The 27676-nt window shown below is 48.6% G+C and overlaps 1 protein-coding gene across 3 annotated transcripts; it reads right to left on the bottom strand.

The window, feature by feature from the left end:
• Window positions 1-865: 865 nt before the first annotated feature.
• Window positions 866-26943, bottom strand: SDC4 (syndecan 4). Of its 3 annotated transcripts, none has more exons than XM_054081350.1 (5): window positions 26799-26943; window positions 5658-5799; window positions 4681-4733; window positions 4257-4440; window positions 866-3006 (listed from the first exon to the last, which is right to left on the bottom strand). In XM_054081350.1, exons 1-5 carry the CDS (start codon window positions 26862-26864, stop codon window positions 2855-2857), a joined length of 597 nt encoding a protein of 198 aa, XP_053937325.1. In that variant the 5' UTR covers window positions 26865-26943; the 3' UTR covers window positions 866-2854. The 3 variants fall into 3 exon arrangements, with proteins under 3 accessions (XP_053937325.1, XP_053937326.1, XP_009565868.2); XM_054081351.1 differs by lacking the exon at window positions 26799-26943 and adding an exon at window positions 25827-25872; XM_009567573.2 differs by lacking the exon at window positions 26799-26943 and adding an exon at window positions 21049-21217.
• Between the last annotated feature and the right edge of the window lie 733 nt (window positions 26944-27676).

The raw sequence follows: 27676 nt of genomic DNA on the forward strand, positions 1-27676 counted from the left end.
GTCTGCACGTTGCTCCCCTACCTTTGAGGGCATAGGAAGATGCTGCTGTCATCCGGAGACAGGCATAAGCTCACCTCTACCGTATCTGTCCCTTCTGGCTGCAAGGGGACAACTGTCTCCAAGTGTCGTCACAAAACTGACCACCAGGGAAACAATAGACTCGCCTCCTTCTGCCACGCTGCATCTGCCTTACTTGCCTGGAGGAGCCTCAGGAGCTCCAGAAGCCCAGTGAGGCTGGTCCTACAGGATTTACCTGTGGGTCAGGCACCAAAGACAACTCTGAAGGAGCTGACAAAGCCCCTTTCAGCTGTGATCCCAGCAAACCTTCCCCTTCTGTAAATCAAGGTGTTACACAAACATGGACTTCCTGTTATCCAGCTCCCAAAAGTAATTTCAGATCAGAAACAGTCCAAAAAGCCAGTTCTAGAAAGTAACAGTTTATTTGAGGAGGAAGAAAAATATCAGTAGCAGTGGAAAATCTCCAAGAGCAATTACACAAGAGAATCCAAGGATCCCAAGAAGCAGACATGACTCCTACCTTCCTGGTAGTGCTGTCCACAGGCAGTAAAACCCTCCCTCTCCTTCCCAGTCTACAGTGAACTCTGTGCAGTTTTTGGAGCCTCCCAGGGCCTGCAGTTTCTCCAAACACACTTGCACTGCGACCAAGTGAGTGAGTCAACCTGGAGGAGGAGTCTTGGGAAAAGTCCTCTCACACAGATGTCTCAATACAACGCTCCTCCACCACCTCCGCTTTGCCTGCCCAGCTCCAAGAAGCAGCTGCTGCCAGCTGAAGCTGAACTTCTTTGTTCTATTGACTACGAATTTGGCCTAAAGCCTAAAACAAAGCCTTAACAAGGAGGCTCCAGGAGTCGATGAGATTTCTGAACAGCCTTTGCAACCCTCTGGTTTTGTGCTGCCTACCCAGTTACACAGTTTAAGGAGCCACAATCAGACTTTGCCTTAACCCACACCAGATTCAGAGAGCTGCAGTAGGACAGGACTCACATAAAGCAGTTCTGTAATGCCTTCCTGAAACAGAAGAGTTGGATGCGCACGTTACCCTCACCCTAGGAGTGCTGGGGGAATTTCTCTAACTCTCAGTAGAGGTAGGAGCTATGTAGACCATATATTAAGGACCCACCACAGGAGTTTCAGCGTTAGCCATCTATAAAGCTCAGTGCTCCCAGCTAGGAGATGCCAAAGCCAGCCTTCCTGAGAGGCAGGTACTCGGCACAGCACCGTGGGGCACTCTGCAGTGCAGCCAGCCCCCAGAACAAAGTTATTTCCTCCGTACTGCGAGCTTCCAATGCTTGCTTTGAAGAGTAACCTCAGATGGTGATCTCTGCCCCAGCTCAAACCCGGCACATCACTGACCACAGCCTGTACTTAGGCACAGTCTAAGACACAGCGACAGAGCCCCAGGGCTCAGGCTGGGCACAAGCCCAGCTGCACTCTAGACAAGATGCTGGACACACAGCAGCACCAAACAGATCAAGCTTCTTGCCCACAGTAAGGCTGCTGAAGAATTAACTCCAGCCTTTTCACTCTTAACTGCTCATTCCTCAGTAAAATATAGAATATATAGCTCTAAATGACTGATTGTAATATATTACAGACTAGAAATACTCGTCTTTTCCCTACTTAAATCATATTAAGAATCCAATTTTGCATACAGATTTAGAAGTTATTGCCTTGAATTGCCTTGCCTTTAGAAGTTATTGCCTTGAATTTATAATTAAAATTCACAGAATAAAGCTTAAATAGTTTTCACAGAGACTCATTATATTAGTGTTTTACACAAAAGGATAAAAGTTATCAAATGAGAAGAGCAGCCATTTCAGAAACTATAAATAATTCTACTTAATAAAAAATAAAATCAAATCCTAAAAAAGCTTTGGGAAAAACATAAATATCTTTACCCTCTACAGTAGCCGCTATAGAACTAAAAGAAACCTGTAACACACTGTACCTACTTCTGCTTCAGTTCAGAATATGAATCATATAAAACAACATCTCTAGAGAAGTGCCTGGCCAAAGGAAACACAAAGGGATTGAAAAAATAGATCTGAGGAAATTAAAAAAGTAGATTTTTTTTTTATTATTTCAAAACCATTTCTACAAACTTTATATAAACATCAGGCTATTTTCTTTAAAATTTTGATATATAAAAAATCCTACAAGCATTCCTTAAAAAAAGGTAAGAGACTGAAGGCAAGGAAAGGGTGTCGGCACAACCAAACAAAACTGGCTGTCCTGATTTCATGGTTTCATGGCCCGTGCCTGGGGCTGACAGGAAGAGACTGAAGTCTCCTGGGAAGACCCTAGTCCCATAGGCCTTTTATGGCATTCAGGGATTTTGAGCCTCCATGAGCCTTTACTCCCTGATAAGGCAACATTATCTGCAGTGTAAGAGATTCATAAATAGTTCTCCACAGAAACATTGCCAGCCTGCTGCAAGACATCTATTAGCAAGGCTTATACAGAAAGCCATCTTCCACAGAAGCGGCCAATCTGAGCACGACACACTGGATGCAAACACACGGTGTTTGCTTCCACAGTCTATTTTGTGTTGATATACCCTCTATAAAACCAAGCAGAAAATTTGGCATCTTTATTCTTTTTAAGCTAGCTTTAGAAAAAAAAATACAGAGTTTTTTTTCAGACTCTTTGTATTTCATTGGGCCCTTGTTAGCTGAGCGGGATGGGAAGGGTCATGTAGGAGGTTTGTTTTTTTCTCACAAAAGTCACTTTGAAATTCAATCCAAAAAGAGCATTTGTTCAGCATGTCTCATCTGAGGGCACGGCATTTCCATAGTCTGCTTGTCCCTTGACAGGCACAAGGTGCCACTGAGCTTTAAGCATAGAACTCATTTGTAGGAGCTTTCTTGTAGATTGGTTTCTTCCCAAGGTCATAACTTCCTTCGTCCTTTTTCTTCATGCGATAGACTAGGAGGAGGATCAGGAAGACAGCAAACAGGAGGCCCACTGCCCCTCCTGCAATGAGAGCTGGGGGAAAAAGAGCATGGAATAAGTAAAGTCCTGGACAACTCCACTCCAAACCATCAGCTACATCTCAAAATCTGCTTCAAGAGCAGCAGATCCCAGAGCTGCCTTCAGATCACAGAGCTGCACTCTGAACATGTGCCTGTCACCACCTCTACTGGCATTTTCAGTGGCAGAAGATACCATTGGTAAAGGCCAGAAAATGCTTTTTACTCAACCAAAGAGTAATCGCATGTTCCACATTAACCAGTCTGTGTTAATATTCCAGTTTAGTGAAAGAAAAACATTTCGACAAAAAGATATCCTCCCAGCACGGAGACAAAGCAAACCAAAAACCACCCCAAAAAAGCCCCACCACAACCCACAAACAGCATCAACTCCAGGAAAGAGGTACAGCTCCAATGTGAATACTTCATTAACCCATGTGAGCATGCTCTGCGGACTCTGCATTTCAATTAAACAGCAACATCCTACCATCACCTCCCTCCAAGAAACACACCAAAAACCACAAGCCCACAAGAATACACCAAGATTTTCTCCCTCCTCACACCAAGGATGGCCATGAGACTTGAGTGACCCTTTGCTGTGACACTTGCTCATTGTATTACATCAGTTTCTTTGTCAGGTGGCTTTGCCATCCACTGTTCCAGTCACTCCTAGAGCTGGAAGAATGCAGATCAGCAAGATGTGCTGATGTTTGTAGTCAGACAACCAGCCCCAGTGCTTGAAGTGTTCCTTGACATAGATCTATCCCACATGCTGAGGGGAAGCCAGTCGCTTGGTTTTGCTCAAGCTAGAGCTACTCAGATCCATAACAGCTCAGTAGGTGCTTAAACCCCTTAGAAGAATAGTTTGGTTTCTGGTAAGGCTCAGGAAAGGCAGGACTTGGGCAGAGGTTAGAAGGAAATGCCTGCATTTGATATGAAAGTGTGATGTCATTGATTTATGGCTAGATACCCCTCTCACTGCGGTAGCAGCTGGGTGCAGAGCAGCTGCCATATGACTTGCGTGGCACTTAAGCCAACAGTCAGCTGCTAGGCTCCAACTCAAGCTGTTTATCCCAGCAAGGCAAGCAGTAGATGCTTCTACTGTTTAAGGACTCAAAGGCAGAAGTGACCCCGCTATAGGCAGTCACAGAGGTAGCACCTCACTCCCCCTGTCACCCCGGAACTGCTCCCTAGAGAAACAGGGAACAATAGAAGTAATTTTGATTTACAGTATTAATTATTTATCAGGACAAGGTGGAGTATTACCTGTAAGGACTTCTGTTCTTTCAAAGATGCTGCTGTTGGCTGTGCTTGCCATGGAGATCTTGTTGGATGGGTTCTCTTCGACAGGTTCAGCTTTGTCTGCAATGATTTCATTATCCAGCATCGTGTTTTTTGTCTCACCTTCTATTTTTCTCTCAGTATCTCCTGGGATATAGTTCTCAGATATCTACAGAACATAGACAAACCACACCCGTCAGTAAGCAGCACCCAGCCTACCTACAATTGAAAGCAGGAGGGTGTGCAGGGAAAGGAAAGTTTGCTTAGTGCATTATGAGTGTGCTGTTCCTGCTCATGCAGGTAGATTCATCTCGATGCCGTGTCTTGCAGGGGAAAGGGTACGCAGAAAGCTTCACAGACAGACCAGAGTAACTATGTGTCGCTTAAAATATGCAGAGGCAATACCTACCACAGGACTACTCATGGTGGTCAGATAAATGGCATCTTCAGAGTCTGGGTAGTCTGTAGAGTGGGAGAAATAAAGAAAATTAAAAAATAAAAGACAACACTACATTTTTGTCTCATTACAATCCATTTCTCCAGAATTCAGACACTTCCTGCAATACTAGCAACTGCAGCCAAACCAAGACTCATTCTCTGCTGACTACAATGCCCTCTTATCTACTAGTACTTTCACCACTTAATGGCTTTGCACAAGACCATGAGATGGAATCTTAAAACCAACACCTCTCACATGGGAGGGGATCTTCAGCTGGATCCATCGGGCCCTGCCATAGATTATCAGGAGCTACCCTGCGAAGTAGGTCTGCTATAGCTTGCCATGGATGGCAATGTTCTCACCACCCACTCTTAAAGGATACTTCGCCAACCCTCTTGTTAGCAGATCTGCCCAAACACGTCAGGCACTGATTTCAGCACTTGTTCTTTCCCTTTCAGAAAACAAATGTTCACATAAAGAGGACACAGAGCTGCAGAAACTGGTTTGGGCAGGGAGCTTTGCACGACATTGAGTTCACTTGAAAGCCAGTTAGTCCTTTACCTTGTGTGGCCTCAGATGAGACATTAACTTTAAGCCTTTTAACACTGCCTCAACAATAGATTATCTATTTATTTACTCAAGTTTCTCAGAAGTTTTTTGGAGTTCAACAGGAAAAAGATCCAGCCACTGCAATGTCTTTTCACTTGCAGTAAAGCAAGCTTTGCTGGAGTTCATCTGTCCTTCCCGACTGATTCAACATCACAGTACAGCCACTTTCACTGTTCTCATCTGTACGTGCCTATGATTCACACAGCTTTCTCATCTCCACCTGACACCGTAGTTCCCTCTGCAGCCCTGGCTGTGCACTTAGACCCTCATGAATGACTGGTGGCACTGGGAAGAATGCATCAGCTGAGAGAGATCCAATTCCCCCCTTCCCCACTTACCTCCAGACCCAGACGCCTCATATATATAGGAATCAATAGAAGTTAAGTGAGGCCTGAATTCACCAATGTCCTCATCGTCTGGCAAGTCTCCAGAGGCAGGGTAGGCAAGCCATCGGGCATCCATGGTCTCAGTTTCTCTCACCTGAAAATGGGGGTGGAAAAGTGTTAAAGATCAGGCAACTAACTCCTCAGAAACGTTTCACTAAAAGGTCAGGAGTTCAGAGCCTGTGCTGAGCACATCATTTCCATCAGAAGAACATTAAACGTTGAACTTCCTCTCCATCAAGAGCATTATCTTTATCAGTCTGGAAATAGCTGAATTCACCTAGAATTTCTCAGAACAGAAGTGAGAGTCAGCCTGGGAGGGGAACTTCCTGAGGACAACAGATTCAGGAGGTTCACCTGAACTCACAGGCTGAAAATAATATAACAGAATCTTGGTCAAGAGTTTGTAGAAAAGCAACATCTTCAGTCTGCGATAAGGGGGGATTTGGAAGGACTTGCTATTCCCAGATAAAAAGCCTGGCACCTATAGGTCAATTTTCTGCGTAGCACTGTAGCCTCACACCAACAATTCATTGCTTCTTGAGTTGAGAACAAACCTATTTTATGACCCAAGGGTTAAAACCTGGTCTGTCATTTCAGCTGAATTGCAGTGCAATACAGTGTGATGTTTAAGAGCATTTGCTATCAATAATGACTTGCCCGAAGGAAGAGCTTCCCCTGCCTCACCTCTTCAAACGCATGTAAACAAACAAATCTGTAAAATGGTAAAATTATGTCCGTGATCCTAAGACCTGACAACTGCAGCTACAGACAGACGTTAGCAAAAACGCAGTGCAGGAAAGGCAGCCTGCTCACCCTGCAGAGCAGGGAGGCCAGAACAGCCTCCCACAGAATCAGCTGTTTGGCCACAATGGCAATTCACAGACCACAGATCATTTGCGCTTGGACTTCCAAGGAGCCACAAGCCCAAACCTCCTGCCCTCACCCAGGTTATGCGATTTCCCCATAACTATTTCTCTTCACCCCACAGCCCTGGGGCCAGTCCTGGTGACAGGACCACAGGTACGAGCTCTCAGGTTGCTCAGCACCAGCCCACAGATTCCAGCAGCTCAAGATTCTTCCACAGCCATGAAGTAATCATCATGGTGGGGGCCTTGACTCCTTCCCCTACAGTAAGAAGCACAACGCAGATGGACGAGTCCATCACTAGGGGCTAAGCTATTAATATTTTTTGATGCCGTCCCGGCAGAAAGGCTGAGAAGTCTTGGGCAGGGAGATCTTTCTAAAGGTTGATCTACCCAGGAAAGCATTTTTAAAACATCCCTTTACTCCACAGACCTGCATATCTGAGGGCTCTTCTTAATGTTCACAAGCAACAGCCTCACAGGGGTGAAGAGCAGAGACTCGAAGGGATAGTTAGAGCTGCGTGGCATCACCCAAGCCCCAACACTTCATTGAGGCTGCAGCAAGACCTGGATTGGCTGGGATCAGCCTTCCTGCTTGCCCAGCCAGGTGTGGCCCATCCCTCAGCAGTGACACAAATTGCAAATTACATCCACTATCAATCTCATAAGCAAAAGCAAACAATCAGCCACAAGCCATGTGTCAACTTCCTCTGCCCACACCTCCAGCCCTGCTTCCAGTCCAGGTTTCCCTGCCCATTACCATACTGGTTTTGCCACAAATGAGACCTTGTGGTCAGGACAAGATGTTTCTCATTTTGCATTAGGAGCAGTGGGTACTAGATGTGCTTTTCACTAGCTTTTTGAGGCAACTCTGCTGGAAGATAACCAAACAGCCCAGAAGGCGGGAGGTGCTGCAGCCAGCTCTCCTCACAGACCCCCTGCCTCCACTCTGCCTGAGCCTGGCACGAGGTGATGGGAAGAGGGCTGAGGAGGACAGCCAGCTGGGAAGACACTCCCCCCAGCCTGGAACTAGGCATTCCTAACCTTATGGATCACTCGCTCCAAGGCAAATTCATTTCAAGATATGCGAAACCCAGCCAAAGCCAGACCTGCAATGGAACCTGCTGCCAGCACACAGTACCTGTTCCCATGAGAGCTTTTGGCCATTGAGGGGCAGCGGGAGCCCAATTCCCATCTGCCTGGGCGAGGGCTCGGGGGCTGGGGAGCATGTTTGCTGCCCGTATAACCTGGCTGCTGTGCCAGAACAGATCAATATTGGCAAGAGTGCTGCGCTGTGCCGCACCCCTGTGCCAGCTCATACTCTACTTCATTATGAATCATGGCCAGCTCATGTCCTAACGAGAATGGCCCAAGAAAACCCACATTTAAGCCATCAAGTGGCTGGACAGCAGGCTGGCCTTATCAGATCAGCCCAACCATGAGCCAAGCGGTGGCTGTGAGCCACGGTGATTAGTACATGCTGTGGAACGCACTGGGTCTGGCTATCAAAAAGCCCTATTTAAATCAGGACTGACAGTGTTTACAAGCCAGAGGACATAACAAGGAAACTACTGACTCACAAGCGTAAATAAGATTATATGGGAGCGTTCCCTGAACTCACTCTTCATCATCCTCTTGAGCAAAGACAGGGAAGTTCCTGGAAGCCACGAGAGCTTCACAGACTGTCAGAAAACTTTTCTTGTAGGCAGGAAGCCTCATTTTACAGCTTCATCTGCCACGGAAGTTAAAGGGCTGCTGGGCATCTCCATATCAGCAGGTTTCTAGACATGCTCTCCTGCGGACTACACTCTTCCTGGGAGCTGGGGCATGGGCAGCCTGGGAAGAGTTAACATCAAGTGCTGCAAGGCAGGTCTGGAGCAGGCACATTCCTCACATACACACCTGCAAGAGGGTACACAGGCACTTTCACAGACCTAAGAGCAAGGGCTGTGGCTTCCCAAGTGCCACATAATGAGCTTCCTGAAAAACTTCTCTAAAAGTACATCCCTTTCCAATAGGATTCAGTCCTCCCTACAGCTCTGCTATAGCACCACAGAAAGTACCTGTGCTTCCTCCCGGCTGGCAGGCTGCAGCCAAGAAGAAAAAGCTGGGAAATGGCTTCAGGACAATGACCAGCCCTTGCCAAGTTGCCTGGCCACATTCAGCTTAACACCTTCAGCAAATGCCAGCTGGAGAAGGGCAACGGTGCTGTTCTGAGCCTGCTTTCCACCATCTGTGATCCCAGCACTGGAGCTGGGCCAGTGACTTGCAGGGAGAGTTGGACTGGGCGACTGCACAGTCCCACCTTGCCCCAGCAGCTGAAGTTGAGGCCTACTATCAATATGCTCCTCTCTAGCAGGGGTCTGTACCAAAATCAACCTTTTCTGCAGGAGCCTAGTTCCAGGATCGTTCCTCATGTTAAGTGGCTTTTATCCCCAGTAAGCACCCAGGGAGATTAACCAATGTGCTGGGGAACAAAAACTTTTCCTGCCTGCCAGTGGCAAAAAAAATAAGAGTTTTTTTGTCCCCGCCAAACAACAAGCACATCAGGCACGTGAACTATGGGCGTCATTACCGGAAAAGCTGGGCACAGAGGTCTCATGTTTGAGCCTGAGACAGGCTGCACTACTGAATGAAGCCAGACACTGTTTGCTCAGTTCAGGCATGGGAATTACAGTCCTGGCACCCCAGGCAGGGACTTGTAGCCTTGCTGTGCTCCATCCCTCATCCACCTCACTCCATTTTGTGCTCCTGGAGCCTTTACTTACAGCCCCAGTGTATAACTAGCATCTTCTCAAAGCAAGAACATCTATTTATTGAGGCAGCAAGCAAAGTTTCTGTCCAATGTGTTCATTTACCCAGCCACTGCTAGTTCATGAAAGGCAGGTCTTGCCAAACTAACCTGATCACCTTTTGTGACAAAGTGACTCCACTACTGGATGAGGGAAAGGCTGTGGATGTAGTCTTCCTGGACCTCAATAAAGCCTTTGACACAGTTTCTCACAGCATTCTGCTTCAGAAACTGTCTGCCTCTGGCCTGGACAGGCCCACACTCTCCTGGGTTGAAAACTGGTTGGATGGCTAGGCCCAGAGAGTGGTGATAAATGAAGTTAACTCCAGCTGGAGGCCAGTTACAAGTGGGGTTCCTCAGGGCTCAGTACTGGGTCCAGCCCTGTTCAATGTCTTTATTAATGACCTGGATGAAGGCATTGAGTGCACCCTTAGGAAGTTCGCACATGACATTAAGCTGGGTGGAAGCGTGGATCTGCTGGAGGGTAGGGAGGCTCTGCAAAGGGACCCGAACAGGCTGGACCGCTGGGCTGAAACCAATGGCATGAGGTTTAACAAGGCCAAATGCCGGGTCCTGCACTTGGGGCATAACAACCCTATGCAGTGCTACAGACTAGGAGAAGGCTGGCTAGAAAGCTGCCTATAGGAGAAGGACCTAGAGGTGTTGGTTGAGAACCGACTGAACATGAGCCAGCAATGTGCCCAGGTGGCCAAGAAGGCCAATGGCATCTTGGCTTGTATCAGAAACAGCGTGAACATCAGGTCCAGGGAGGTCATTCTCCCTCTGTACTCAGCACTGGTGAGACTGCGCCTTGAGTACTGTGTTCAGTTCTGGGCCCCTCACCACAAGAAGGATGTTGAGGCTCTGGAGCGTGTCCAGAGAAGAGCAACGAAGCTGGTGAGGGGGCTGGAGAACAAGTCTTACGAGGAGCGGCTGAGAGAGCTGGGATTGTTTAACCTGGAGAAGAGGAGGCTGAGGGGAGACCTTATTGCTCTCTACAACTACCTGAAAGGAGGTTGTGGAGAGGAGGGAGCTGGCCTTTTCTCCTAAGTGACAGAGGACAGGACAAGGGGGAATGGCCTCAAGCTCCACCAGGGGAGGTTCAGGCTGGACATCAGGAAAAAATTTTTCACGGAAAGGGTCACTGGGCACTGGAACAGGCTGCCCAGGGAGGTGGTTGAGTCACCGCCCCTGGAGGTGTTTAAGGGATGGTGGACGAGGTGCTGAGGGGCATGTTTTAGGGAGTGTTAGGAACGGTTGGACTTGATGACCCAGTGGGTCCCTTCCAACCTAGTGATTCTATGATTCTGGGAATCTCAACATCCTTCTTGTGGTGAGGGGCCCAAAACTGAACACAGTACTCAAGGTGCAGTCTCACCAGTGTCGAGTACAGAGGGAGAATAACCTCCCTGGACTACGCCATTTCTGATACAAGCCAAGATACCATTGGCCTTCTTGGCCACCTGGGCACATTGCTGGCTCATGTTCAGTCAGCTCTCAACCAACACACCCAGGTCCTTCTCCTTTACACAGCTTTCTAGCCAGACTTCTCCTAGTCTGTAGTACTGCATAGGGTTGTTAACTAACAAACCCCAGCAGCTCATCAGCCGCAGTCCACACGTCCTCACCACAGCCTTTGCAAACCCTTTCAAAAAAACCCAAATGATCTTTTGGGGCAGAGACAACGTCTTCCAGACATGGAAGTGGGTTTAATGACTGGCCATTGCCTCTCATCAAACACACTGAAAAGCTTCTTCAAAGGGTTCCAGACAGCAAGTAGGAAAAAGAGTCGGACTTGCAGAGACTCAGGCACCCAAAGTGCAGGGAGCTCTTTAACAAGTTTATAACTTTGGCAGGAGATTCAGTGCTGGCTCCTGTGTCTCCCACCCCAGCACTGTGTACACAAGCCTAGCAGTAAACAGGAGCAAGGTGAAAGTCAATCTTTCCCAGACAAAAGCACATGGAGATTGGCCAGCCTAGGAGGTGGCAGAGATGCAGACACTTTAACTCTTTGTAGCCTGCAGGGATAGATAAATGCAAGTGGCTCCTGCCGCTGTTGTCAGGGGCTCTGTACTAGAGAACAGTTGTAAGAATCACCTGGTGAGCAGTAGTACACAAAACACCTTTCCTAGACCCCTGCTGTCATGAACAGATGTCACTTTACGCCCCTACAATGTACATCCAGATGAACTTAACCATAAAGGGCTCCTGGACGACACCAGCAGCTGCTTGTGTGTCCCAGCCAAAGAACTTGGTTTATTAAGAGATCATCCTTGCAAAGCCAACCCCGGCCCTCATGCTGTCCTGCCTCATGGGACAAAGAGCACCGAATCCAACAGGGCCTTCCCAGTGCAAGGATGCAAAGCTCTGTAAATCACCAAGCCCAAGAGAGGGGATTTCCATGCAGTTCACTTCCACCCCACAACTGCAGGAATGCACAAACCAGGAAAGTTTTAACGCTCACGCAAAGCATGTGAAGGAGCAGGGATTGGGAGCGCAGCTTACTCCCTCAAAGCCCCCCGAAACCAGGAAAGTGGAGGAGTCGCAGTGCTGGAATCAAGGCAGCTAGGATCGGTGCGAGTCAGCCAAATAGAGCTGACCTCCAGGGGAAGGAGGGAACGCGTAAAGACAGCTCCATCTTCCCATCCTAACAGGCACCAAAAGAAAGTTATTAGAAGTGACATGAGCTTCAGGCAGAGGCAGCTCCTGCCAGACTAGTAAGGGAAGGGTCTGTATTTCCCCCAAAAAAACTCCTTACTCTCTCCCCTGCCTCCATCCTCCAGCTCTATGTAAAGTCACTTTTGTCCTGAGAGCAAAGCCAATATCAATACTTCCATCTAGGTCACACCTAACTCCTCCAACACATCAGCCACAGGAAAAAAAAAAAAAAAAAAAAAAAAAAAAAAATCAAACACTTTTGCCAAGTGCTTGTGCCCATGCTTGGAGGGTACCATTTCACCTCTCACTCCTGGTCAGTCTGTCCCACATAATTTGCAGTGCATACAGCCCACGCAGCCCACACTGGCCTCTGTGCCGAGGGACAGAAGTTAAACAGCTCCCATACAGGCACATGCGTATCTTTGGTTCCATGGCAGGCTTACGCTGGGGCTTCCAAACATGGTTAAATATTACTGTGCCTTTGCTCAACGCTTTCCAAGTAGTCCTAGAGCAGGACCACAGGTACTGTGACCTTGGGCAAAGCCAGATGTGCCCATCTTCTCTCTGGTAGCTACTGTACAGGTGCACTCCCATCAGAGGGAGCTGTAAAGGTAAATCCACAATGCCTCTGAAAACTGAGGGGGAAATCAGACACAGGGGCCTGCGGGCAGCTCCCAGCTGGAGCAGGGGATAGCACTGCAGCTCCAGTACCCTTGACCAGCTACCGCAACTCATTTCTGCACCTCTTACCAAAGAGGGAGAAAGATAGATTTATTTTTTCCTCAGTAATACAGGCAAGTAGCAGGGTCTTGCTCAGAAAGACAGAGCAAGACCAACATGAAGGCTGGCAAACTGCTCAGCTGGTAAAAGTGTCACTCATTCAAGGTGACTTAAGAGAAGCATCCCCAGTCCCTGTCCAACCAAGTATCTGTCTCCCTGCAGCCACATAACCAGTCCTATGTGCTCAGATGCAGCAGCCCACACGCAAAGTGGGGAAGGAGCAGTAACACACGTCCAGCACCACAGAGCCTCAGCCGGGGTCACTGCTCCACCTGCCCCTGCTCCCTGAGCGATTCTTTAAGCTGTATCGCCACAAGCAGCTCTCCTGGGGCTCATGTGGCAGTGAGGGCATAATCCCCGTGACAATTACACCGTAATCCCAGGCTCTGGAGAGTGACTCTCTGTCAACTCTACAGCAGAGATGAATCCTCCTGCACTCTGCTTGCTGAAAATAGGCTTCCCTGCACATACAAAGCCAAACCTCAGCTACCTTTTAACTCCTGTACATTTGCTTACACACAGCCTGGCCGTTTCAGACCACTCCATACGTGCATGCCTTTCAGGCCATGCCGTAGAAGCAAGCAGGAGGAGGACACAGAGAGATTATGAAGGAATGAATTCTTGTTTAACTGCTCCTGCCTGATTATCTTCCAAGAGCAAAGCCATAAAGATTGAGCCCTTTGCCAGGCAGGCACACACTGGGATCTGTTTACTGCAACAGTGGCAAAAAAGCTGCTCAGTGCCCAGCTCCAGCGACAAAGTGGGAAGGGGATGGCTGCATCCCCCCTCCAGCAGGACAGATAAAGCTCAGCAGGCTGTATGCCAATCACTTGCCCTGAAGCAAATAAAGATAAGATTCTGGGGGAAACTGTAGGAGGGGAAAGCAGGAGCTCTCATGTGACTTGGGAGACAAACAACTGCCGCAGAGACATTTTGCACCCCTGAAAGGTTCTCCTGATCATGGGCAGCAATAAGCACCTGGTTCATAAAGAGATGGCATTTTTATTGTCATTACAAACCTGATCATAGGTATTTCACACACTTCACTACCTAGGGCTCAAGTCTGAAGCTGGAGAAATCTATTTAAGATTAAAAAAAAATTATTCAGTTTATCCGGCTCGCAACTCACTCTGAGTTGCCCTACTCTATACTAGAAGGCTTCTATTGCATCCCTGTCTGTGGAAGAAAAAAAAAAAGGATATAAGGGTCACAGCAAGGCAGCTTTTCCATCAAGGATGATTTCTCATGCTGACACTTCATGTTTGGGATATTTCACATATTATATGTCCCTCTCATGCCGGGGAGAGGCCTGCCCTCACTGCCCTTTCCTAGAGTACAGCTACACCACAACAGTTCCCCAGCCACGCACATAAGTGGAATTTCCACTTGGTAAGAAACGCATGACATACATTTTTGGGATCTCTATGGTACCTCATGCCAGAGTGTTAGCAAAATGAAGCCAGACAGACACCCAACTTCAAAGGGAGCCTTTCCTAGCTGGCTCACCATACAACTAATCTCAGCTTGTTTGTACAGTCAAGATTCCCAAAGCTGCACCCTACAAATGCTTCCCCTTCCACAATCAATTTTAATCTAATCAGAAGTAGCAGCCCAAAGATGCAGGCTTAGCCTGGGCAGTTGAGCTCTGCCAGCATAGTTATGCTATTTAAAGTTTTGCTCTGCTGGCAATTGTACCAGTAAAAACTTGTAACAGAGGAAGTTATCAGCCTGAAAGCACTCAAGAGAGCATAGCCGTACCACTCTGCTATCAGAATATACCCCTGAAAGTATTTATACAAACAAACATTTCAACAGCAGGGATTTTCCTAGTTGGCTACAGCAGCAAAGGCTGGGTTTTCAGTGTGTGGAGGGTTTTTGTTTTGTTGTGTTTTGTTTTTTAGTTCTGCACATTCCTGACTTGTGCAGAAGTTGCCCTGGCTTGGGCCTAGAAAGCAGGAGCCACAGCATGTGTTATTGGGGATGACACAGTTGTACTTTGGGAAACCTGTCACTCCGAGGAGCATTTTCTTCTCGGAGAGCTCTAGACTCCCAGCCAGGCTTCCTCCCCTCTTCGAGCAGGGGGGAGCAATTGGCAGCAGCCCTCCCTGACTGCATCTCTGCACCCTCAGTGTCACAGCCAGGAGCAGAGGGAGTCGGCTCTTGTTTTGGCCACTGCTTCCCTGGCTTTGCAAAGCTTGTGCTCGGCTGGACCGGCAAGTTGGCTAGTAACCAACGCACAGGACCAGCTCATCATACTCAGCCTCAGGAAATTTACAATTAGTGCCAAGAACAGCCCGCACATAAACAGTCTCCTGCAAGATCCTGGCTCCACAGTCTGCTCCACTGCATGCTGCGGATTTGCAATAAATATTTATCTTGCTGGAGAACAGATTCTTCCACGTAAAAGCTCCTGACATCAGTAAGGACTATATTTCCATTTTGGGAAGAGACCACTAGAAGCTTCTTTTTTAGAGGGGTACACTAGGCCACAAAAGCAGCTTCTGCCCCCCTCCCAGCACCACGCTGGCAAGTATACATCCCTCCACCTACGAGTCCCACTGCTCTCTGGACCAACACTGCAGGACCCCACCATACCAAGCACCCTCCTCCCAGCCACACTCCTCTCGGTCACCCTGTGCACTGCAATTTCTGCCTACTGTGCCATGCAGGTCATTCGCTGCAAGTCCAAGGCAGACACTTTCACAGACATTACTGCATGTGAACGTTTCTTTTTATTGCTATAGTTTGCCTGCAATGGCAGCTAAAGGGTAGGAGGCAGGGGTAGCTTGCAGCAAGGCCACATTGCATTCCATTCAAGTTTTACAGGAGACAGCAGCACAGTTCTAGTTGAACTGTGGCGGAGACACCTTTTAACCTTCAGCAGCAAAGGCAGAGCAACATCAGAAAAGAGGAACCCTTCCCAAGGAAGGCTTCCTTCTCTGACAGAACACAATTTGTTTAAGCAAGCAGCAGCCTTGTTTTCGCTTGACATGACACTGGCTGCTTGTGTAATAGTGCTACAGGTCTCTTAGTCTCCTCCCCGCCCCCAGGAGTGTCTCTCTGAGATTTTAATTAACTGCTTCGATTTTTAAGTTATCCCAATAATCTGTCTAACAAGAGCCATTTGGCATTTTATAAGCAGAGGCTCAGCCTCAAAGGATTTAAGAATAAAACTAACAAGAGTGCAGCAAAAACCAGACTTTTACAAGTAGTAGATGTTTTAAGTTGGCCATCCTTCAGAAATTCAGAGAGATGCAGCTATATCATGCGTGTTTTTCCCCTCCTACACTGACAATTTCTCCAGATTCAGGATTAAGTATTTAACCCTCTCTTTTGAGACTTTCTGGTCCTTTAGCTCGCTTTGAACATTTTCACTCATTTCAGATAATACTGACATTTTCCTCTTGCCACGACGAACTCCCGTTTCCAACTGTGGCTGTCTAAAAACACAACGATCATGGAGCTGTCAGAGCAAGTTACTGGCCATTTTCTGATCTGCTTTTGCCACCTCCAACTCGGCTGCTGGCAGCACTCATAGGTCAGAGCCCGACAGCTTTTTTGCCCACTACAGCCACACCCGATGCAGATCAGACAACAGGCAAAAGGGAAGGCACTCGGTGCTGAGGGAGGCACAGACCACCCGGCCAGCAGTGCTAGTTCTGCTTGTCACCCTTTTTCTAACCCTATAAGAAGAGATCCCGCTCTGTGCTGCAGCACCTCTGAAGGCTGAGTCAGTGCTGTGGGTAAGGGGCCAGGGCCATTACTCAGAGGGCGACAGCAGAGTCTCCGGGAGCTGCGAGGCAAGGCAAGCGCCAGAAATCCTGAGTCAGAGCTGGACTGCTGCGAGCCAGGGCTGATGGTGACAGCGGCAGCAGCATTCACTGGACAGCCATTCCAGGACATGCTTTAAGACAAAAAAGAAGTCTGAACTAACCTAGAAGGGCAGCCCTAACAACTCATTAAGGCCGGATCTTTCAAAGCCCCTCGTGCAGCAGCTGATTACAAGTTAAACTCTTTAACGGGACTGCCCTGTCCATTCAGAGCCACTAGACCAATCTTATCACATCTCATTCCAGTGCAAATCGTTAGAATCCTTAATCTAAAGCATTTGCATTCCATCGAGTCTCAAACAAACAGCCACACATGCCTGGGAACAGCGGCCGGAGGTCAGGCAGGAGCAGAGTTTGTTCGCACCAGTTTTGTAGTACTTCAACTGCATCAGCTTGCAGTTTCAAGCCACAAAAGCAGCACAACTCTGCTGTTTGTTACAGGCATAAAGGAACAAGCAGTGCTGAGTGGAGCAGGAGAATGCACTGCAAGGATCTAATAGCAGGACCAAGAGAATAAATGTTAACTCAAGAGCAAGGAAGTGTTTTGAAGGATGGACACTCCAGTTTTGTCTAGCTGAAATGATAGCAGGGGAGTTCGCAGAATAGTGAATCATAATAACCTAATCAAGTCATCTTAAGCCAATCTAAGTTATTTACATTGCAGACCACAGAAGCATGGTGATCACTCCTCCCTTGCTGGCACGGTTACTATCAGTGAATTTAAAAAAAAGAAAAAAAGTTAGTTTTAAAGACAAAGTCCATCAATTCATCCGTTGGAGGGAGAACAACTTAACATACTCAAAACACCACGCAGCCCAGTGTTAACTTATAGCCGAGTGGACTCAAGCAGCCAATAGCATTTACCAGCACGAAGAGTCAGAGGGGAGGGAAAAGCAGCTTCTGGAGTTGGGCTCAAGTCTGCATGCTGAGTAGCCAGCCAGAGTCCCTCTTCTCCGTTGTCACTCTAACAGTCACTTTAGCAGCTTCCAGCTTGTGTAAAAGTGGGACACAAACATACGAAGAAGGCAGTGAGCCACCACAGGAAAACCATGGCAAGGTCACATTAGGCTCCACTTAAGGCATTCGAGCAGTATATGGCCTCTCCACCCCAACCACTCAACAGCTCAAGGCAATAGTAAAGACATTAACAGAGGGGAGAGGGGAAGACACATAGGAAAAAATATTTTCACTGTTGTTGGCCCGGACACAGGCCTTTCTAGGACCTCAAAGTGCCAAGGCCTTGGGAAACAACAACAGGAGGGGCAGGAAAGAGAGCAATCACGTTGGCTAACAGCCTTAACTTCCTAGAGTGAATGAGTCTCTGCTATCTTGAGTCTGAAAAGTACCAAGTTCAGCCCTGATGTGCCTCTTGCATAAGCTGTTTGGAAAACTCTGGAACCACAAGAAAGTGTTCTCCAGCATGGGAGCCGGCAGGCTCTTAGGGCAAATGAGAAGTGGACATCAGTGATGTTTCCCTGACTATGCCCCACACACTGTGGGGGTGACTGCTCCCACCCACAGGGATATTTCCACAGCTGGTATGGACGAGGTGCTGGGCTGCAGAGGGACAGTGCACCCCTCCACACCCACCTCACGAGCTGTACCTCCTCACACTGCATGCACAAGGTGCTAGAGAGGCTTTTTCTTCCTACACAGGCATTTTATCCCAACATCCCTAGGTTTGCCTACCAGAAGTCACGGGCTCCTTTCCTTCAGGACTGAGGGACATTGCCTTAGACACTGTAATCTTGCTGCTCTGTGTTTTAGGGAGGCTGAAGCAAAGCAAGGATCTGCTCTACACATTCAGCTGCCCCGTGAGTTTGTCAAGCCAGAAGGTAAAATAAAGTAAAACGTGCAGATAGCAATGCCTTGATTTGATTGGGAGGGACAGATGAGAAACTGGGCAAAGAGCAGAAAGAACAGGCCTTGGGGATCAGTGGCAACAGGACAAGCCAAACCGGTTTTAACATTAATGCTGCACTACTTTCCAAACACAGCTATCATCAACAAGACACCAGCTTTGCCAATCGGGAGGCCTCCAAGCATGATTGCTTTAAACCAGCAAACAGAGCCCACAAACAGCGTGAAGTCTCCCTCCTCTCTCTGAGCAATCCTCTGCCAACAGCTTCTGGGTTGGATTTCTGCTTGTCTATACTATGCGGATGCACAGACGCAGTGCTGCACGGAGCCTTTTTCTGTACACTTCAAGGCAGAGAAGTAGGACAGGTGCAAGAAGCTTGCAGCCCGTTAGCACCACTACAGCCCTGTGAGCTCAGGGCACTTGGAATCCTCTTGCAGCACAAACACAGAAGCACTCCAAGCCTGCAGCAGGTAGACAACTCTGCTGCTTGGGGATACCCCTTGCTTCCCTCCTGTACTGCCAGGGACACTTAAGGATGCTAAAAGTGCAGAGAGAGTTTGACGAGGCTCCTCGCCCAAGCACAGCAGACCTTGAGCCCTTCGCCAGCTGCACTGATGCCATGTCTTGGCTGCACTGGTGACTTTCTGCCCATCCCCAGCTGCAGGCCCCTAAAGTGTCTTCTGTGGGATCCCCATCTTCGCACAGCACAAGCAGAGGGAAGCACTCTGCCTGCACAGCCTTTGCTTTCTAAAGCACCCAACCAGAGGGGTCTGGGGACCAGCAGGAGACATCAGGCTTTGGTCTCAGCCTTCTCCACCCCACGAGAACAAGACTGTGTTCTCACAGGAAGGTGCTGGGGCTGTCGTAACACAACCCACCCACAGCAACACCAAGCACCAACATCACGCTTCGGCACTTCAGTAATATTCCCCACCCTCTTACACATCCAAGATTGCTTCACACAGAGAAATCCCATCTACACCAGGAAGCCACAGGAGGGGAAAGCAGCCAAGGCATTTTTGTTTGTACAGCCTTGGGGAAACATTCAAGTACCAAATCACTCTCAACAGCCATGCTCTTGCATAAGCACGAGAAATACAATCCCTGTGTTGTTAAAAAACAGCTACCTGTCTTCACTCTGCCTGCACAGGAAAAACTCAGAGCCGTACACTGTGCAGCCCTGCACGTTTTGGCAGTCCTATTAAAAATATACATACGGGAGGAGCACAGCAGAACCTCCCAAACTATGTGTCATCCTCCTCTCCTCCCCAGCAGCCTGTAACCCAAACAATTTGTTTGGATAAGGTTTATAGTAGGGCAACGTTACTGCTCAAGCATACCCTCCCATCTTAGGTAGCTTAAAAGATACAGACCAATACTCCATATAAGTTCTACATAAGGATTTAAAGAATATATCTATGCAAAATTTGTTGTCTTTGCAGAAATCTGATGCTTGCAGACCACTCAGTTCCCCTGGGACACCAAGTCACATTTCATACCAAACATGGTCAATGCAACTTCCAGATGCTGTTCGCCCTACTAGTTTGGACCAGTTCTCAAACGAGCGATTCACGTGCTTAATAGCAGGGATAAAGACACCAGATTAGAGTAAAGTGGATTGGGGCCAGTTTGTCTTAGCACAGAGAAGCTGACAATTACTAGAGATGCTCTCTGTGGGAGATTCCTGCTCTACAACCAGCAAACCCCAACCCCGTGTCCCTATTAGAGAGCAACCAAGCAGCAGAGTCTTATCAGCTCTGATCTGCCCACCCAGCCTTCAGTCCAGAACAAAGCCACATGGATGATTAAACTCATTTTGAGGACCCCTGGTCTCCTGCAGTTACCTTCATCTCAACAGCTCTTTCAGATTAGCAGAGGAATCTGCCCTGACTGCACTTTCAGCAAGGTGGACACACACAGATGCAAAACCAAACAAACAAACAGCAGGGAAGGCAGAACCCTGGAATCTCTCCTTCACCATGAAGATCGCACACGTGCCTGGCTCGAAGCATCCAAGAGACTCTTAAACTTTCGTTTTTCACTGCCATGTACAAGTGAGGAAGTTTTGATATACAACACTACCAGGTACCGGCACAACCAAACTCAGGCACAACTGAAAAGCCTACCCAGGCGCATAACACACCACACATACCCAACCCATCACACAATCACAAGAAGAGAGGGATTAAAGGAACGAAGTCCATTCCCGGCAGCGGAAGCCCGAAGTTTTAAGGAGGGGGTTCATCTGTATCGCCTAGCCTCGTACCCTGTACTGCCCCAATCATACCAGGGCTCACAGGACGCTCCCCTGAGCGCAGGGAGGGAAAGGGATGCGCGAGGAGCGGCACAAGTGACAGCGCAGGACGGGACGCGGCAGCCGGGAAGGAGGTACGGGAACTGCCCCGCTGCCACGAACCCCGTCTGAGCGCCGCTCCCCGGAGAAGGGCGAGCAGCTGAGGCAGAATCCCGGGGGGCGGCGGTGGCAGCGGCTCTCGGGCTCAGGGTCGCCCACCCCCGGTCCCCTTTCCTTTCCCTTCCCTCCCGTCCCGGCGGGACTCACCGACTCGGCGGCGGCGCGCAGGACAAGCCCGAGCAGCAGCACGGCGCGGAGCAGCGTGATGCGGGGCAGCAGCATGGCCGGGCTGCGGTAGACCGAGACGGGACAGGCGAAGAGAACACAGCTACGCGGCCCTGCGCGGCCCCGCCGCCACCGCCCTTATAGGGCCGGGCAGAGCCGCGGAGGCGGAGCCGCTGCGCCCGCCCACCCGCACCGGGACCCCAGCGGAGCCCCGGGACACCGGGAGAGGGGGATAAGGGGGAAAGAGACATAAGGTGGAGAGGGGGATAAGCGGGATGAGAGGGGTAAGGGGGAGAGAGACATAGGGTGGAGAGGGATATAAGGGAGATATGGGGGAGAGGAGGAATAGGGAGAAATGGGGGAGAGGGATGAGAGGGAGAGGCATGAGAGGGTGGAAGTGAAAAGGGGGGGGTGGAAAAGGGAAGGCAGAGTGGGAAGGAGGGGGTGGAAGTGGGAAAGAAAGGTGGGGCGGGGGAGGAGGAGGGAGGAGTAGAAGCGGGCAAAGGAAGGAGTGGAAGTGGGAAACGGGGGTGTGGGAAGGAGGAGGTGGAACTGGGAAAGTGAAGGGGGACTGGGGAGGAGGGTAGAAACAGTAAAGGAGGAGGGTAGTGGAAGTAGGAAAGGGGGGATGGGAAAGGGGAGTGGAAGTGGGGAAAGAGGGGAGTGGAAGTGGGGAAAGAGGGGAGTGGAAGCGGGGAAGGGGAAATAGGGAGGGGAGGTGGAAGTGGAAAAGGGGGAGGGTGGAACTGGGGGGGTAGAAGTGGGGAAGGGGTTGCAAATGGAGAGGGGGAGAAGCAGACACTCGGGATCCGCTTTCACAGCATTCCACAAGCGACAGTCTCACATTTACAGAAAACCAAGATGAACTGGCAGCCTGTCATCACTGCGGTTATCAAATGGGTTGTTACATCACTGGGTTCGTGTTGGAGACGGAAAATGAAACCACTCTGTTTTCCCTGTAAGCAGCAAGTGCAGAAAGTCCACACAGATAAAGGGAAAAACCCAACAGCACAGTTCAACAACTTCAGCTTTTCTTCTCTCATTGATAACATTGCCCTATCATGGGAATTTGGTCAAAAGCATCCATATCAGCCCCTTAGCAACTGAAGCTCCACCTGAACTACCACACCAGCATGCGCTCTGCATCAGCCCCTTGTTCACACTGCAGTCACCTCATTTGCCTCACTTGGACTACAGTTTCTAGAGGGTTAAGCATTTTCTTAACAGGGAAGCAATGCACAGACAACAAAGCATGTGTGCCATGATCTCATCTCCGCTAGATCTGGTTCTCAGTCCACCCCAGCACTACAAAGCTATCTCAAGAGATCCTGTAACCTTCCTCTGTCCCACCTTAGCATGCTAACCCTAAACACAAAAAGACCTCTGCGGTGCAGCAGCCTTCCCAACTGCCTGTTCCTTTGGGAAGAAATAGGTATGGAGGTTGCCAGCTGAGGTCAAGAGGTCTCCTCTGTGTTTGCCTGCATGCATGACTGCTGGCAACAGAATCTCCTGGCAGCATGGTGCTGGACTGGCATAATAGGAAGTGACAAGGAGTGCTGCTCACAGTTTAAAAAAATAAAATGAGATCTGAAGACGGCACACATCCAGGTAAGGGCAGGAACCAGCCTGGAGGAGGCCGTGATGGAGTTTCCTGCAGCACACGACCATCTGCACTCAGGCCAGCGAGGCACTGCTCAACTTCTAGTCCACCAAAGCATCCAAGGCCACCCAGGCCTGCAGGCTGGCGTACCACTCTTCTTTATTACCCTCACTTTATCACAGAGAGGAGCTGATGGAAGTCATGCCTGGTGTGGGCAAGGAGTCCAGCTCCAGTGAGTCTCCAGCTCTGGACAGCTAGCAGAGGTGGGCAGCAGACGATGGAAACGATTAAGAGCCCATGAGCTGGGCTGAATCTGCAAATCCTGGTCTACACCATGGCAACATCTGCTGGAGAGAAGATAGCCTCAGCAGCACAAGGTGGCCAGGATCACTCTGCTTCTCCCTAACCTTCCAAATGGCACCTGTATTTGGGTATGTATGGTCATGACCTCTCTACACTTCCAGGTAAAACAGCCACCATAAAGAGGCTTTCAAAACCAGCTGCCTGTATAGTGGTTACAAACACTGCTAACTTGCCTGTTAACTTCCTCTTCAAACGAGCAATTCACCCTACTCTTCCCAGTTGTCACATCTCTTAGCATACTCCTTCCACCAAAAAGTCCCCCCTGCATGACACAGGACACCATTTCCCCTCTCAGGGTTCTGCTTTGACAGAATAGAGAGAAGCTAGGCTGCCTGCCTGGCCCAGGGTCCACGCACATTGTCACGGAATCACAAAATGGTTTTGCTTGGAAAAGACCTTTACGATCACTGATCCAGCCATTGATCCAGCCCTGCTAAGTCCCCTGCTAGACCATGTCCCCAAGTACGATATCTACTTGTCTTTTAAACACTTCCAGGGATGGGGGCTCAACCATGTCCCTAGGCAGCCTCTTTCAATGCTTGACAACCCTTTCAGTAAAGAAATTCCTCCTAATATCCAAGCTAAATCTCCCCTGGGCATCTTGAGGCCATTTCCCCTTGTCCTGTCACTAGCTACCAGGAAGAAGAGACCAATCAAAGTCACACCTGCACACACAATCCTCCATGTGAATTAAGAGAAACCTGAAACAGAAATTAAACTCGACCCTAATCTATTTTCCAACCCTGAAAACAGATTTATGTAACTTTAACAATGGTAAAGTGCAGAACCATCTCCCTCACACACACAAACTTTCTGCACCTGCATCTCAAGAAAATTCATAGGAGAGGAAATTCAGCCACAAAAATCATAACATGGTTCTGTAAACTCATGACATAAATTAAGCCTGCTTCATTTTAACCTTTAGGTGTCCCCTTTCAAAATGTTGACATTCTCCTCTCTGGAATAATGCAGAGAAGTCGTGGGTGTATGACACTCACCGAGAGCGACAGGGCAAAAGGGCCCAGAGAAGAAAGATGCACAACAATAATGTGCTTTCCTGAAACCTCACCACAAGTGAGAGATGCAAAGAAAAATGAAACACGCGTTGAGACACACATTTGTTCTGGGCAAGGAATTCTCACATTGAAAGTGTGTCAGTTCTCTTCCCTGTTTAAAAATTACAGCTGGCAGAGATGTAACCACTGGCCACCATTGTTCTGGTCTTCAACAGTGAACAGTTACCCAGCTCTTGCATTGAAAATGAAAATCAGCACCTGCTAGTTCCAAATACATGGCACAAACACACTGGGAGTGGAATGGAGCATCCAAATGCAATGCACTTGGAGGGCAAGGGAAGTCTCACGTAAAATGACACAAAGAAAAGTCTGGACACTCTTGAGAGTGCTACAGGCAAAGCCCTTTTATGCAGTTTGAGGCCATAAATGCTACTGCACTGGCAAGGAATAGGTTCTTCAGCCAAGCTCAGCACAGTTCCTACAGGCGCATTTTAAAACGAGCTTAGAGGAGGATTCTCAAGTTCTAAGAAACCTTAAGTTGAGTTGTAAGAAAGACTCAACTCCCAAAGTCTGTTCGGTAAGCTGAGTTCTTTGGAAAAACACACCTACACACTGCGTGGGTAGAGGAAGAGGAGCAAATCAAAACTTCCAACCCACATTTTTAGCTACTCAAGATCCAATTATTCTGGAAATGTATCACCTCAGCCTTACCGTCCCTTTAGGAAAGGTCACCTTAGCACAAACCCTACCTGCCTGGCAAGAGGGAAACAAATCCCAGCAAAGGTCAATTCAGATAGGACTGCCCTTTGTACCTCAGCTGGTAAAATACAGATCACCTAAATAAAGAGCTTCCTGGTTTAGGCAGTGATTCCTGAGGAGGAAAAAACAATACCATCCTACACAGCCATTTCTTGTGGAAAGAATCCATGGCTAAATAGAGCATTCGCCTGATAAAGAAGGGACCAGGATAGTTGCATATGACCTGGGTACATTCTCAGGGCACTCTCTACGTCCTGGGCCTATCACCACTTCTCCTCCCCCCTGCTGCTCCTCACAACATGCAAGTGTCACACAGAAGACAGTCAGCTGGTGAAAAAAAGACATTCTAACCAGAAGCCAGGGAGGCAGCACCTCCCATGGCATCCTAGAGGGCAAGACCTCTGTGTTTTAACATCCTTTTCCCCTTTAACACATCTTTCCTTCACAGCCACCTCCACATTTCATTAGAACTAGAGGAAGAAAAGGGAAAATGAAAATGCCACTTATTTCCCCAAAACTTTTTGCTTTCCTGGATCATTTTAAACACTTCCCCCAGAGCAGGAATGTGGGGTGAGGGTCCCCATGGGGAGAACACCCTCTCTCCCAGGAGGACACGGTTCCCTCAGCTGGAAGAGGCTAGAAAAGAGGGAGAGCCAAATTCCAGAGATGACATCATGCAACATGTCATCACAAAGTCAGCCAGGAGATGAATTAATGAACTGGGCTGTAGCTGAGTCGTAGCGCAAATATCTGTGCCACAGCGCTTCACTGTGTCCAACCTGGTACAGGCGCGAGGGAGCCTTGGCTCTCGCCTCTGATGTCACTGCTGCCGTGTGATGCCTTCAATTACGGGGCACCAAAAAGCAGGGAGTAGTCTCGAATTTGGAAGGAATTCAAGTCAGCACCTCCCAAAACATTGGCTCTTGTTTTGTGATACCAGGGACTACTGGATAAATCAGAAATATCATTGCTGATGTCTTTGACTGTGGAAAGACACCCAGCAATTACACCAATAGTCCTACCTTACTCTAGCTTGAAGTTGTGTCCCAAACTTTTGCTGGCAAAGGAAACTCAGCCCTCAAAGCTTGAAAAGAAAAAAAAGAAAGTGAAAATTAACATATAAGTGGTGGCTTGCATGTCTCAGAAAGCCAAGCACAGCAGATTTTAGGAAATGAAAACAATTTCTACTAAGAGTTAACAGAAAAAGTGTTGAGTCTTGCAATTTTTGCTCAGAAGTGTGCTGGCAGCAGGCAGCCCTGATAGGGCCAGGATTTTCCTGTGTTCATTCCTGCACTGGCTAAGGCTGGTAAGCTTCTGCAGAGATAAATTCTCTGAAGACCCAAGTCAAAACTAAGCAGCTGTGGCCCACATCCATCACGTGCCGTGTCTGCCTTGCACAATTCTTTCTAGGAGCGGCAGGTCCTGAAACAGGGAGGAAAATGTTTCAAACCTGCCTCAGCACAGTGACATCCACAGAACGATGAAGGGAAAACACACAGCAGAGCTGCCTAGGGAACTTCCTGTATGGGGACATGGAAAATACATCATAAGAGAATGTCAGACATCATAATCTGAGTGCCCATAGCTAGAAACATTCCACACACGTGACTGATGTGAGTCCACCACCACCCATAAAAGCTGGATTCCCCTTTTGTCCTCCTCTTCCTCTCTTTTCCAGGTGACAAGAGCTCTGTATCAACTCCCCCATCCACTGGAGCAACCCAGGACTGCCTCCTCTCCTTTTTTCCAGTGAAGGACTTATCTCCAAAACACTTCATTGTCCACACAGCCTTAGGGATTTTAGTACTCAGAGAGCAACGATTCACATATCTAAAGGCAAGCAAACAGGACAGCTTATTGAGACCACGAAAAAAAGCTCCAGCAGCCAAGAGCAGAGCACAGAGCAGATAACAGCGGAACACGAGGGACTCTGGCATCTGGCCATTTCATGAGGCATAAAAAGAAGAAACCATCATGTGTCAGAAGATACTTACCAGAAGAAGCCAAGTCCCACACACGACCAGCCCTGCAGTGAAAAGGTGCTGCGCGCCAGGACTCATAACATCTTGGTGCCCTGTTGCCTAAAGCTAAAATGAATCCAGCTGGGCAGCAGCTACCAACAGGCTCAGCGCCTGCAGGAACTGGCCTAGAGATGAAAGAAATATCCCAAAACAATCATTTCTGTTTGATATTTGTGTCTTTCTAGCAAGGGCTGCTCAGAAAAATTATTGAATCTGATGAAACTAACCCAAATCGGTGCCATGCAGATGAGGAAAGCCAAGCAGATAGCGCACAGCTGAAACCTGCTGCTGACTAACTTACAGAACCATAGAATAGAATGGTTTAGGTTGGAAAAGACCTGTAGGATCGCTGAGTCCAACAGTGAAGCTAACACTGCCAAGTTCACTACTAACCCATGTCTACCAGTCTTTTAAATCCCTCCAGAGACGGTGACTCCACCACTTCCCCCGGGCAGCCTATTCCAGTGCCTGACAACTCTTTTGGTGATGGAGTTTTTCCTAATATCCAATCTAAATATCCCCTGGCACAACTTGAGGCCATTTCCTCTCATCCTATCACTTGTTACTTGGGGGAAGAGACCAGTACCTGCCTCACTACAACCTCCTTTCTAGGAGCTGCAGAGAGTGATGAGGTCTCCCCTCAGCCTCCTCTTCTCCTGGCTAAACAGCCCCAGTTCCTCCAGCTGTTCTCCATAACCCCTGGGCTCCAGACCCCTCACCAGCTCCGTTCTCTCTCTCTGTACGTGCTCCAGCCCCTCAATGTCTTCTTTGTAGTGAGGGGCCCAAAACTGAACCCATGATTCGAGGTGTGGGATGACTTCTCCTGTACCACAAAACAGACCCGTGCTGGT

This window comes from Cuculus canorus, chromosome 16 (genome assembly GCF_017976375.1).
Source record: "Cuculus canorus isolate bCucCan1 chromosome 16, bCucCan1.pri, whole genome shotgun sequence".
Taxonomy (NCBI): domain Eukaryota; kingdom Metazoa; phylum Chordata; class Aves; order Cuculiformes; family Cuculidae; genus Cuculus; species Cuculus canorus.

What these genes read in the sequence shown, in the direction of transcription:
- SDC4 (XM_009567573.2), bottom strand. Translation starts at nt 21,123, where the DNA reads ATGCTGCTGCCCCGCATCACGCTGCTCCGCGCCGTGCTGCTGCTCGGG. An exon ending in TGAGGCGTCTGGGTCTGGAG is followed by an intron (nt 4,734 to 5,657) that starts GTAAGTGGGGAA and finishes CCCACTCTACAG; the next exon opens with ACTACCCAGACTCTGAAGAT. An exon ending in AAGAACAGAAGTCCTTACAG is followed by an intron (nt 3,007 to 4,256) that starts GTAATACTCCAC and finishes TTTTTCCCCCAG; the next exon opens with CTCTCATTGCAGGAGGGGCA.